The sequence below is a fragment of the Vespa velutina genome, chromosome 1, assembly GCF_912470025.1.
Source record: "Vespa velutina chromosome 1, iVesVel2.1, whole genome shotgun sequence".
Classification (NCBI taxonomy): domain Eukaryota; kingdom Metazoa; phylum Arthropoda; class Insecta; order Hymenoptera; family Vespidae; genus Vespa; species Vespa velutina.
The window spans coordinates 9,185,047-9,198,239 of record NC_062188.1 but is presented as its reverse complement, the minus strand read 5'-3'; the positions used below and the strand labels follow the sequence as shown (position 1 = coordinate 9,198,239).

Below are 13,193 nucleotides of genomic sequence, written 5' to 3'. Positions count from 1 at the left end.
TATACATATATATATATATATATATATATATATATATATATATATATATGTGACATATAATTGTAAAGATTACTTTTTGTACTAAATGTATTAGAGCATTTCATTTACAAGAGCGTTTGAATAAAAAGAGGATAAAGAATAAAATTGTTTAGGATTTTATTCGTGATATGTTATATCTATGGCTGCTATTGAAAAACATCGATGTATTTTACAATTACATTATTAATATGAAAGAAAATTTGATAAATATAATATATACTACTACATAAATATCCTACACTCTTCAGTCAACGTGATACTTGTGATCTACAAGTATACATAAATATTTTTAATATATAAATTATAATAATTAAATAAATACATGTAATTAATATTATTATCATGGAACATGTTCCGATTTAGTTTCATATACGTCCTTAATACACGATGAGAAATATCTTGTGAAGATTGTATAGCATTTTATAAATAAAATGAAACATACCGATCGTTGTTTATATAGTTCTCATATACTTAATAAAAGAAGATCCTGAGAATGATTCTGAAAATCCTTAAAAATGATCCTGATAAAATTGATATCATCGAAGAACTAAAGCATTCTATTCGCGCGTTGCTATTTTGTATTTTTCCCCGTAATGATTAACTGATAAATTCCAACCATCCCAACTCGAGATTTTGAAATGCTTCTCTCCTTTGAAAATAATTTCCTTCTGCGTTTCTTCGATATATCTAATCTTAAATTAAACTCTGCGTCGAATATTTAGAAAATTCAGTACGCGTATTAAATAATTCTAATTTATAACAAAAGATGTTTGTTATACTTTTTCCCTATTATTTTTTCTATTTGGGATAAATAATCGATATAATCTAAGATAAGAAACGCCAAAAGAAATAAAAGAAACATTCCAAATGAACGATTTATATTTCGTGATACTTATAAATTCCCTATAATTCCGATTTTTCATCAAGCAGCAGAATCAACAGCCTCCTGCTGTACGTTCTTCGGTATCGAGGAATTACCCTTACTGCTTTCGCGTCCTTCCGTTCCCTCATTGTCATCCATAGGAAATTCGAAAATGGGTTTAAAGCCACCGAAAAGTTGTGGCTTGAAATTCTCCGGATCGAATTCGCTTTTCTTCGTCGATTCATCGTCGATATGGACATCATCGGTCTTATCATCGGATGTTGCCTTATCGTTAGATTCAATAACAACAACATTCCAACCATTTTTAGCTGGAGCTTCGGCTCTCAGACTGGCCACAAATGGTGCCATGAAATTCTGAGGGGATGGTGCAGAACTCGAAGAACTTGAAGGTTGTTGAGAGGGCAAAAGAATCGGTCGTTGATCGTTTTTATTCATTTTTGAGCCATCATCTTTAACGTCGACGTCCAAATGATGAGATGCTTCAGCCGTAGGCGTGTAGACATAAGCTATTGGCGTAGACGAGGGATGATTGTTGTTTGGCATACGATGAAGAGTTGCTGAAATAACGCCATCGTTTTTTCTTTTCGAAAAAGGTACGAAATCTTGAAGATAAGGTATAACGTTTACGTGATCACCATCTTCTTTTTCCTCGTCCTTTTCGTTCAACGGACGACTTTCATGACGTTGATCGCTCGGAACAAGTATAGGAGTCTCTCTCACGGGTCCAGCGTATATGGAAGGATCTACTCTATCAAGAGAATAAGAAAAATCTCTGACTGGACGACCGTTGTAAAGATCAATCATCGTCGACTCCTCTTCGTTGATTTTCTCTCTAACCTTGTCATCTCGAAGAAGAGTCTCTGGTGGAAGAGGACGATGTGGTCCTCTAGTTCCTACTACGACACTTTCGTCTTCTCCAGAATCGTCAGGATCTATGTTAACCGCAGTGTTCACAGGATATACTACGTAAACCGGTGCCTCAGCTACTGAATCACGAATGTCTTTTCTACGTTCCATTTCTTGAACCATCGTGTTTTTAGTCTCCTGATCTGGATCATTATTATTGGAAGATGCCAAACCCGTTGCCTCTTCCTCTTCTTCGAGCTCTCCTCGTTGTTGGATCATTTGCAAAGTGGTTACCCGTGGTGGATCTGCCGTTCTACGCCGTGGAAACAAAGGTGGCCTTGGTGGCATTTGAGGTGGTTCCTCCGAATAACGCTCGGACGTCTCTTCATCCTCCAACCGCAATTTCTGCTTTTGACCTGGCAACCGATTCGGCTGATTTGTATTCTCGTCGCTCTCTCCTCTGGAAGTTGATTGTACCGCTGCTGGGTGACGAAATCTCTTTACCGTTGGTTCACTTTCCTGAACAGAAGCAATGTTTTCTACTATTGTAGAAGATGATCCAGCGAGTCTGATGGCATGGATCGGTGGTGGGGGCGGATTCAATCTTTGAAGATATGACGGGGCAGGTGGTAAGGGTCTTCTCGATGGTGGATGGACGTGAGACGGTTGTCTAACCCTATTAGGATATGCTTGCGGCGCTGGTATTGTACCTATATTCTCTGGATTACGATGACCATGCGAGACTTTTGCGTTTGGCCTAAACTGTGGCAATATGTTCGGTAATTTTGTGTCAGAAGGATATGGTCGTCTTCGGATCGCTAAGGAATCAGGTATAGGAGGTGGAAGGGGAGGAGGAGGAAATGGTTTTCCACGTGCAGGAGGTAAAGGAAGCCTTTGAGGAGGTCTTGGATAATCGGGTCTTGCAGTTCCACCATGCTGATGATGGAAATAATAAGGTGAAGGTGGCATTGGTCTTTCGGCGGGTGGTGTAAGATTTTCGGAAAGTTGAGGAAGATGATCGTCTACTGTTGAAACAGTATCTGACTTAGTTTTCGAAGGCATTATTGTTGTTGAAGGTGGAAGTTCTTGAACCGTACCATCAGCTTCGTTAATAATGACAATATGTTCTTCAACTGAATGTTTTTCTTCCTCTGTTTTAGGAAAAGCTATGCGGTTGGAATCTTTTTCTTCATTTCGAACATCTTCCTGTTCCATGAGCATAGTACCTCGAACAATAGAGGACTGTATTTTTGATGATTCGATTTCATTGCTATTTTTTAAAGGTGGACCTGAATTTGGTGGCCACCATTTTTGAGGACCATATCCGAAATTAGGTTCAACAGCTACCGATGGAAGTGCTACCGTTCTCTGTGGATCAGCCTCAAGGCCATAACTATCTTGATCAGTTGACACTTCACCATATATCGGTCTAAAGGATGCTTCTGAACCTGTCAAACCTCCATAAGGATTCTCACCAATCGCTGTACCAGGCGAATAGTAGCCTCCACCCTCCACATTTTGCCTATTTCCAAGTACGAAAGACACCGTATCCTGATCCGGTGGAACAACAATGTTACTCGTACTTCCTACTAGAATTTGTCCACCACCCATCCCAAGTGGTCGTTGATGAATAACCTGATGTTCTCCCACATTGGAAATCATCCCATCCGAAATACCAGGTCTTCGATTATCGACGACATTCTCGAAGGTTGGAAGTTCTCGATCATCAGAATCGATAGACATCGAAGTAACTGGATGTGGGACAATCTGGAATTGTAGTGGATGGGTAGATATGATGTTGCTCGATGGTGATGATGGAGCTGAAGTGGAAAACAATGTGGTCGATCTCATCGTTGTACTTTCAGGTGTAGTAACGCTTGATTGAGTAGATGATGAAGTTGTACTCGAAACTATAAAATTCGGTGGAGCTGATATTGTACTTGAACTTATTGGTTCTTTAGGTACTTCCTTATCGAAAGAATAATCCTGCTCTTCGTTTGATTCATCGTGTATGTCATAATCCTCATACATATCGTACTCTTCTTTTTTCGAAGGTAATTGTACTACTGGTTTTCTGTGAGGAGGTACTGCAAGATTATTTGGATTTTGATGGTCGGAGCTTATTGTTTCTTGAAATTTCTTTATTGGAATGTTGAATGAAGAAAGAATATCTTCATAATCATTACTGTTATTTATTGTATATCGTACAGTACTTGTGCTAGATGGTTTCCAAGTGGTAACGGGTGGTGCTTTAGTTGTAGTAGACGTTGTAGTCGAAGGCATAGTAGTCGTAATTGTTGTAGTAGTTGTTGGTACAGTCGTAGACATCGTCGATGGACGTAACGTAGTTGGTTTCATGGTTGTGGTAACAGTAGTAGTACTAGTCATCGTCGTCGTTGTAGTACTTGTTTTTGGGATATATGTTTTTCTAATAGGATAATATAAAGTAGTTTCTCGATGATAAGGCCTGTGATTGTATGTGCTATAGCTATTCGAGCCACTTTGAACCTTCGTGTTCGCATACGAACTCGAAATCAATGGATACTTATCTTTGTTATACTTATCAGAGGAATAACGAACGGGAAGATTGAGAAAGTCATGAAAACTCGGTGAATTCGGATTTATCTCGTTCGGACTAACGTCGTCGGGATCCTTATTCTCGATTTTCTTTTTCTTCGCGTGCAAATCAGCATCTTCTTCCGGTGACATTTCGCTTGTTTCCTTATCCTTGTCATTATCATCATATTCCTCGTAACGATCAGTGTAATTTAAGATTTTCACCGCTGGTGCTTTCTCGTAATCAATTTTTCCGGTAATGGGATCTTTTTCTAAAGAAAAAGGTCTCCCACCGTTGAAAGCGAAGGAAAATGGTGGCCCATATCGTGGACCTTCATCGTCCTTGGCCAGAGAGAAAGAACCGACAGTGCTTTCTTCGGCATCGAGATCAAGGTCAAGGGCGTCCAGTAAAGTCGATCTTCCCAAAGATGCATACTCGCGCTCGGCCGTCTGAGTTTTCATTTTCGGATCATTGTTGTCCAGATGACCACCCATCAGATATTCGTTAACCACTTTACTAGCACTAGCTAGTGTGATTAATAATATCAACAGGATGGCATGCATCTTTTTCGTAGATATCTGAAACAATTTGATAGAAATACTAATTAACAAACGATTTGCTTCATTAACTCAATACAAATCTTTTTGTATCTTATCTCTATTTTATAAAACGGAAACTATTTAATCGTAAGCTATTATTAAATTTGAAGGATGTGTTACACGTTTCATCCTATTTAAATCCTTTTTTTTAACTTCTTTCCTTCCCAACTAGCGGGATCTTTAAGTAGAAGCGTAGGAAAAGTAATAAGGAACTGACCGTCCTTCGTGATCTACATTTACAACCTATCGGACGTGTACGTATGTAGATCTTATATTCGTTTTATAGTACGTACGTATGCATATACCGGATTTGTCGTGACATTTAATTGCGTTACTGTAAAAACGCGTCACCGTTGCCTCGTATATATCATCGGATGTTCTAATGAATATGAATAAAGTTTCGAACGGCTATTAGCGACGGCTAATAATATGTAAAGTAAGGATGATAAAAAGAGAAAACAAGTAGAGCTAACTCGAAATAATTTATAAATAACTCAAAAAAAAAAATAAATAAAAATAGAATATTAAAGGAACGATCATTTTAATAAGAATTTCTTTTTCGGACAACGTGTTTAAATTCCAAACTTTAATTACATTTCTTGCAATGTAACCGCAAGCACACTATCAATTGATAGAAAAGAAAAAAGGCTACGAGTAAACGAGCATCGCGTCTCACGTCGAACGGAATCGCGTTCCAACGGCTAACGGGTTTCGTATTCTTTTCCCGTTCTTCTTTCTTCTCTTTCATTGCTCTTACATGACATTCTACTAGGTTTTGTTGAGACTACGGCACACACTAGCCAACAACATCAGCTTCGGGTACCGTATTTGGCATTAGCATTTCGTTACTCGCACTTTCGAGCAGGCTTTCGATACCAAGAATGAAACATCCGAAAGGAATACTATTTATTATGCATATCTACTGTGAATTCGATTGATCATTTTTTTAAATGCTACTAATTTGTCGATTTTTAAAATTGATAAAAAACAAAACTATATGCATATTATTATCAATATTTTTTATATTATAATATAATATTTAATTATATATATGTAGAGAATTTTATTTTATTGTTATATATAATATTTATTTTTTTATAATTTTTTTTACTATGCCATTATTATCATTAATTTATATGTACAAATTTATTACCGATTCGATATCGTTCGTTTGCGTTATTTTAATGACGACGTTCTCTGGTATGACCGCGAGAAAAATGAGAGCGTTGACCGTAAAAGATAAACGCAGGTCGACGAACGGGTATTTATGTGGGCGGTGGAAAGACCTCGGATTATTTCGATGAGCTCTAAAATCGTTCAAGGTCTTTTTCTGTCTTGGACCATGAGCCTGACCGTGACCCTATCTTAGCATAACGTAACTCGAATTGACCTACTTCCTCAGAAGTTTCGGCTGTTCCATCCTTGAATGCGGTTTTGAGTACGATGACATGAATCATCGATATCCGTTCAACCTTATCAACGCGTACTAAATAGATATTTCCGTGTATACAAGAATCATACGTGCTACTTTCTAATTAACTTCGTGTCTCTCTACATGAATTTTAATTAATTTTTTTTTTTTTTTAATATAAATTTTCTAATATATAAAGTATTTCCTCGCGCGTGATTTTTTCTCACGTCATAAAACAATCTATATTAATTTTTTTTTTCTTTCTAATATTGATCCGTAAAAATCCACAACAAATCACACCTGTGATATATACATTAGTATAGTTTAATAAACCCTATAAGAAAACGTAAGAAAGAAAAGATCCGTTTTACGTACGTAGCCCAGATAAATTATTTCGCGTTAACCACTTCTCTTTTCTTATAAGCGATAGGATGTCAACGGCATATAATTAAATCTTTTACGAACTCTAACGTTTTATACAATAATAAAAGAATCTTCACCAATGTATATCTACTTAATGTTATCACTTTGATTTTTCAATAAAATTTATATCATTAAATTGAATTTAAATCGTTCAAATTCTTAAAATTTCTCATAAATTATCATATTTACCTGATAAATCAAAGAACGAAGGTAGATGAACGCTGTTAGATCACCAACGAGAATGAATTGGTCAATTATTCACGTTCCTTCCAATGATTCATAAGTGAACGAGCTAACACGTGCTTGATTCTCGTCCTAAGTTGGCCGATTTTCTTCAATATATTACGCGAAATAAAAAGAGAAAAAAAGAGAGAGAGAGAGAGAGAGAGAGAGAGAGAGAGAGAAAGAGAGAAAAAGAGAAAGAGAGAGAGAGATTGAGAGAGAAAGAGAAAGAGAAAAAGAATAAAAAGGAACTCGATGGATGATCGATCGCGATCTCGAGGGACTTGTCCCTCTTCCTCCTTTAACGCAAAAGCGAGAGCTGGCCGCTCTGGAAAGATGCGACGCTCGCCTTTAAGGATCAAACACTCGCAGTTCACGGAAACTCTCTCTCTACGGTCCGCGAGAAGGTCACGCGTCGACTGAAGAGGATGGTCATTATGATGGTAGCAGGAAGACGATGAGGCCACCGATGGTAACACGAGGACGAAACTGTATAAGAGAAGGTGGTGGAGGAGAAGGAAGAAGAGTAGAAAGAGGTGGAAGAGGAAAAGGTGCCCGAAGAAAGCGACGCTCCTCACGTTGATGTTCATAAAGGGAAGCCTTGCAACACGAATAAGTTTCTCGTTCCTGATTTAATTGTTGACTCAAAGATCCGATACGCATCTTCAATTCTACTATTTATAAATTTCAAGATACCAATAATCCGTGTTTTTTTATATATATATATATAGATATCTTCTTCGAAAGTATATCTCACAATTTTCTTTTACTTAAATATATAATTCGAAATTTTTTACGTTTTAGATATTACCATTGATTTTCATTTTATTACTGATGTTTTGCTTCTTAAAAATCGTAGAGAAAAAAATTTTTAAGGATTAATGTTTTTTTTAATATAATCATAAATTAATAAAATTTTCTTTTATATAAAACTGATGATTACATTAGAATACAGAGAGAAATAATAAAATGAAAGGAATAATAAATGAAGTAGTTTTTATTCCATGAAAATCTGATCATAGATATTATCGTGCTAAGTTACTTTTCCTCTTCGCAGAAAAATACTGTAACCAGAGAGGAAGAGCTGAAAGAGCCAAGTTGGACCAAACTAATGGACGTGGTATGGACTCGGCGGAACGGTACGCGGAACAGTTAGACGACGACCTACATTACAGAAACAACTCAGGGGCGAACAACGTGCTAGTTTCTTCAACATTAAATGTGAAAAATACATCGATGTGAGTTCTACCCCCTTTCTTGCAATACAATCCTATGGTTATTTAAAATTCAGGCAAATCAAACAATTGTTAAATAAGCATACTTTTTAACTAAAATGCAAGTGTTGCAATAAGTTCTTACTTTCTGGAATCGCAAAAAGTATAAAAGATAATTATCTTCCAAACAAACTGAAATATTGAAAATTTTTGTTTAGATGTTCGTTTCGTAACGATATCAAATATGTGTCACGCCTGAATACATTATATACTGAATACGCGTCACTATAATGTTGCCTATCAAAGGGATCAAAAAATTGATTAACAATAAATGACACTTGCGATCTGCGATCGCTATTATCGACGAAATATAAATTGTCTGGTTACACGCACGATATTTAAAACATCTATATAATTATATATTCATAAATAAATAATAATTATAAATTAAATAATAAAAAGCATATTATATAAACGTTATAATATATTTCATCAAACATGTTTTCATATCTTTTCAAAAATTATTAAAAATGAAGTTAAATCTGTTTGGAATATAATAAATATAATTTAATCTAAAACTTTTGATATTTGTAGTTGACATATAAACATAATAGATTAAAATATATTGGGTTGGCAACTAAGTGATTGCCGGATTTCAAATAAGAAGGAAACGACAAAATCCGCAATCACTTAGTTGCCAATCCAATAGATATAAGTGTACTTTTCTTTGATTAGTCAAATAGACCGAAACCTAGATCTTCCTGGTCACTTTCGTCTGAATATTTATTTTCGTATTTATTTAAACATGTCTTACTCATGTTGACTGAAATACTTTTCGTTGATTCTATTTCTAAAAATTTTTGAATAATACAATCATATCCATTAAATTTCATAATATCCTTCAATGTATATCCTTGTCTATTACAAATAGTTGTAACTGTTTTAAATTCGTTACAATTTAAATTCTGTAATTTATTAATAATTTCAATTTTTCCATATTTTGCATCTTCAAATAATTCCTGTACAAATTTTAAATAATCAATAATATCTTTGTCCATAGAAAGATCCATTGGTATTTTGCCTTCTTTATTTTTTTCATTATAGATTGCACCATGACTCAATAAAAGTTTTATAAGATCGATAAAATTGTTCTCTGCAGCCATATGGAGAGCAGTCATGCCATTTGTTGTTTTTAAATTAATGAACTCATTTAGAATTCTAGTTTTCTCCGCATTTGTAAGCAAAATTGCAATTATATCTTTCATACCCTTGAAAGTAGCAAAATGTAACGTTGTGTTTTTTGTATTATTAATTTGAGTAAAATCAGCTTTATGATTTAATAGCAACATTGTAATATCTGTATGATCATGACAAATGGCAACATGTAAAAGACTATTACCATTATTCTCTTTAGCATTAATAAGTTCTTTTTGTATTTGAATACATTTAGCAACCTCTGTTTCATCTCCTACTTTTACATACTCAAATATTTTTTCTGATAATTGAAGTATACTTTTAATTTTATCATTAGTAGTAAGTTTTATTGGTGTTTCAAATTGTAAAGTTTCGGAATTATATATTGCACCATTATCCAATAAATATTTAACTATGCTCTCATTTCCTCTTAATGCAGCATAATGTAAAGGCATCCAATTATTTATATTTTGAGCATTTACGAATTTATGTTTAGTAATAAAATTAACATTTCTTCTATATCGTTGATGTTTAAACAAGTTTTTCACTATACTTTCATGACTATATTGTGCCATATAATGTAATACATTTGTTTTAAGATTATCTAATGGAATATTTAACAAATTAACTCCACCAAAAAGTAAATATTCTATACTTTTCCAGGATGAATTTTCAGTCACAGCAGTAAACAGTTTATTTTTAGAAGTGATTATATCTCCAAATATTCTATTATTTACATCTATTGGTTTTTTATTTTCAATGTTAGTAGCAGAAATATTTGCGCCATTTTCAATCAATATCTTTGCTGTAAAATTATTATATGTTGTACCACATAAATGCAATGGTGTATCACCATTATTATCAGTAATGTCAATATTTATACCTTTCTCTATCAAAAAATATATCAAATTTGATAAATCGGTAAAATTTATATCGCTGTATGTATTCATTTCAATAATACTATGTAATACGGATTTTCCATCTTTTGTAACTGCTTTAATATTAGCACCTTGTTCTATCAAATACTCTGCTATAATTACATGTTTGACAAAGTGCAATGGTGTATACCCTTCAAAATTAGGAATATTTACGTCTACACCTTTTTCCACTAAATATTCCACTATAGGAAAATTAAAAGCTGTATGTAAAGGTGTGTTTCCTTCACTGTTTTTAGCATTTATATCAGCACCATTTTCCACAAGACACTTTACTATAGAAAGATGATTAGCATAATGTAATGGTGTGCTATTGGATTTATCTTTAATATTTACATTAGCTCCTTTATCTATAAGAAGTTTTACCATAGATAAATCACGTACTAAATGCAATGGTGCTTTTAAACCATCATGGCTATCAATAACACTATTAACATCTGTTCCCAATTCTATTAATAAAGTTTGTAATCTTATATCACGGCAATAGATAGCCCAATATAATGGACTACCACCACCTTTATTGTTAAGATCTGCACCATTTTTAACAAAAAACGTTACCATTTCTGAAGTTCCATTATGTTTTACTAATAAACAAAGAGGTGTTCTACCATCACGTTCAGTAGCATTAATATCTGCTCCATTTGTTATAAGAAATTTTATTGATTCATCTGAATTCCAATTTCGAGAAGCCCAATGTAAAAGTGTACCTCCTAATCTCTGTCGAGCATAATGGGTATTTATATAAATTCTGTTTATGTTAGCACCTTTTTCTACTAAAAGTTTAGCTGTTTTTAAATTTTTATCATAGAGAGCACATTGTAGTGGTGTATAGCCGAATACATTTTCTGCATCAATTTCTGCACCATTATTAATGAGAAATTCTGTAATTTCAAAAGAAACTGGACATGATACAGCAAAATGTAATGGTGTACTATTTCTGGAAGTACGTGTATTTATGTCAGCTCCCATTTTGCATAAAAATATAACAATTTCCAATTGTCCTTGTTTGACTGCTATAAGTAAAGGTGTTTCATCCTCATTTATTTTTAAATTAATATTAATTCCTTTATTAATTAGCTGTTTTAGCAGTTCAAGCATACCATTCTTGATGATATAGTGTAATACTTTTTCTTCATTATTATTATTAAATATAACAGAAGCATCTTTCTCTACTAATAATGTAACTATATTTTCGTTACTTTCTGCCATGGCATATTCTACAAGTGGTATATTTTGATTTTCATAGTAAACTTTAATATTAACATCGGCACCTTTCTGTATAAGTTCTTCTATGATCTTCGTAGATTCCTTTTTTACAGCTATTTGCAAAGGAAACTTACCACTATTATTACAAGCATTAATATTAGCTCCTTTAGAAATCAAATCTATAACTTTACATAAATCATCCTTTTGAATAGCATCACATAAATCATTAGATAGATCACTCTCCATTTTCTCTGTTATAGAGTACGGCTGTTTTTTTGGAAATATATTATACATAAACTGAAACAAAATAAAATCATATGTTAAACATTTTGATGAATTTACAAAAAATATGTAATGTAAAAAAATGTTACTGAGCTCTTTAAATTGTATAAAAATTAGATAATATTTAAAAATGAGGCATATTAATGCTTTACTAACAAATATTGAAATAAATAAAGGATATATATAAATATTATTTACTTTTTTCTTTCTTTTTCTTTATATATATGTATGTATATATTAGCTTAATTTAAATATATATATATATATATATATATATATATATATATATATATACATAATTTAAGTATATATATATAATATATATATATATATATGTGTGTATATGTATGTATATGTATAATACATATGTATATATAAACTCATAACATTGTGCAAGAGGAAAGTTTAATATTCATTAAATTCGAAATAACAACTTCTAATCTTTTTCTTATCTGCATACATACATACACGGCATTGCTCATCATGTTGCAATCAAAGTATGAGTACATTGGAATATCAAAGTATGAGTTCATTGTAACTAACTCTTCATAAACATGATATGATATTGATTATTTATGTCACATACATTTAAAAAATTAAAAAACAAGTATAAAACAAGGTCCAGCGTCAAATTATATTGTTTAATATAATTTTTTATTACTTGATATCAATATTTCAAACCAATTCGAGATACCTTCATAATCGATTCATAATCGATGACAATATAATATATTTAACCAAATTCGAATTAAATGTAATTTAAATTTGTTTTCTAAATTATATCATTTATCGTATATTTTTTAATCATGTTTTTAAAAATAGATTAAACATTAAACATAGAATTAAAACGGTTTTAACAGACAAAAAAAATTTCAAGATAAACAATATTTATGTCGTACATTAAACGAGCTGTTATTTTCCTCTGTAGCTACGCGATTGGTCCAACTTGTTAGAAATTTCACTTTATTACTCCGTGGTACACTCACGAAATTGTATATTACAATGAATCTACGACGAACTATCCTCCCGTTTTATATCTTCCTATTCATGATTGTACAATATTACGTTATATTATGAATGATCATATTTCACATATAAAATACATATATACTTATATATTTATATATATTTTTGTGTGTATTTACTTTAACAATATACTAAACGTCAAGCAATTGAACTTTGAAAAAATCGTCATGTAATTGACAATAAAAATGTTAAGTAAGATAACAATTAAACAAGTTGAAATATATGGTAAAAATGATATTTAACACAATTCGAAAAATCTTGCATTAAAAGGTAAATATTTATAAATTATTTTTTGTTATGTTCATATTAACTATTACGCATGCGTATTAAAGCAACAGTCAAGTATTTTCGGTTCT

The 13,193-nt window shown here is 32.7% G+C and overlaps 2 protein-coding genes and 1 long non-coding RNA gene across 7 annotated transcripts; 1 reads left to right on the top strand and 2 right to left on the bottom strand.

Annotated features, from left to right (window-relative positions):
* Window positions 1-55: 55 nt before the first annotated feature.
* On the bottom strand, window positions 56-7,745 carry LOC124956496. Of its 2 annotated transcripts, XM_047512508.1 has the most exons (3): window positions 6,948-7,744; window positions 3,982-4,903; window positions 56-3,855 (listed from the first exon to the last, which is right to left on the bottom strand). In XM_047512508.1, exons 2-3 carry the CDS (start codon window positions 4,886-4,888, stop codon window positions 962-964), a joined length of 3,801 nt encoding a protein of 1,266 aa, XP_047368464.1. In that variant the 5' UTR covers window positions 4,889-4,903; window positions 6,948-7,744; the 3' UTR covers window positions 56-961. The 2 variants fall into 2 exon arrangements, with proteins under 2 accessions (XP_047368464.1, XP_047368381.1); XM_047512425.1 differs by having other exon boundaries at window positions 56-4,903; window positions 6,948-7,745.
* LOC124956958 lies at window positions 1,209-9,883 on the top strand. The gene is made up of 3 exons (XR_007103419.1): window positions 1,209-1,515; window positions 8,038-8,218; window positions 9,299-9,883. It is a non-coding gene; the product is annotated as an uncharacterized LOC124956958 (long non-coding RNA).
* On the bottom strand, window positions 7,960-12,925 carry LOC124956593 (ankyrin-1-like). Of its 4 annotated transcripts, XM_047512716.1 has the most exons (3): window positions 12,506-12,697; window positions 8,913-11,826; window positions 7,960-8,838 (listed from the first exon to the last, which is right to left on the bottom strand). In XM_047512716.1, the coding sequence occupies exons 1-2, from the start codon at window positions 12,509-12,511 to the stop codon at window positions 8,926-8,928; spliced, it is 2,907 nt and encodes a 968-aa protein (XP_047368672.1). In that variant the 5' UTR covers window positions 12,512-12,697; the 3' UTR covers window positions 7,960-8,838; window positions 8,913-8,925. The 4 variants fall into 4 exon arrangements, with proteins under 4 accessions (XP_047368672.1, XP_047368759.1, XP_047368597.1 ...); XM_047512803.1 differs by lacking the exon at window positions 12,506-12,697 and adding an exon at window positions 12,711-12,925 and having other exon boundaries at window positions 7,960-11,826; XM_047512641.1 differs by having other exon boundaries at window positions 7,960-11,826.
* Window positions 12,926-13,193: the final 268 nt, after the last annotated feature.

What these genes read in the sequence shown, in the direction of transcription:
- LOC124956496 (XM_047512425.1), bottom strand. Translation starts at nt 4,888, where the DNA reads ATGCATGCCATCCTGTTGATATTATTAATCACACTAGCTAGTGCTAGT.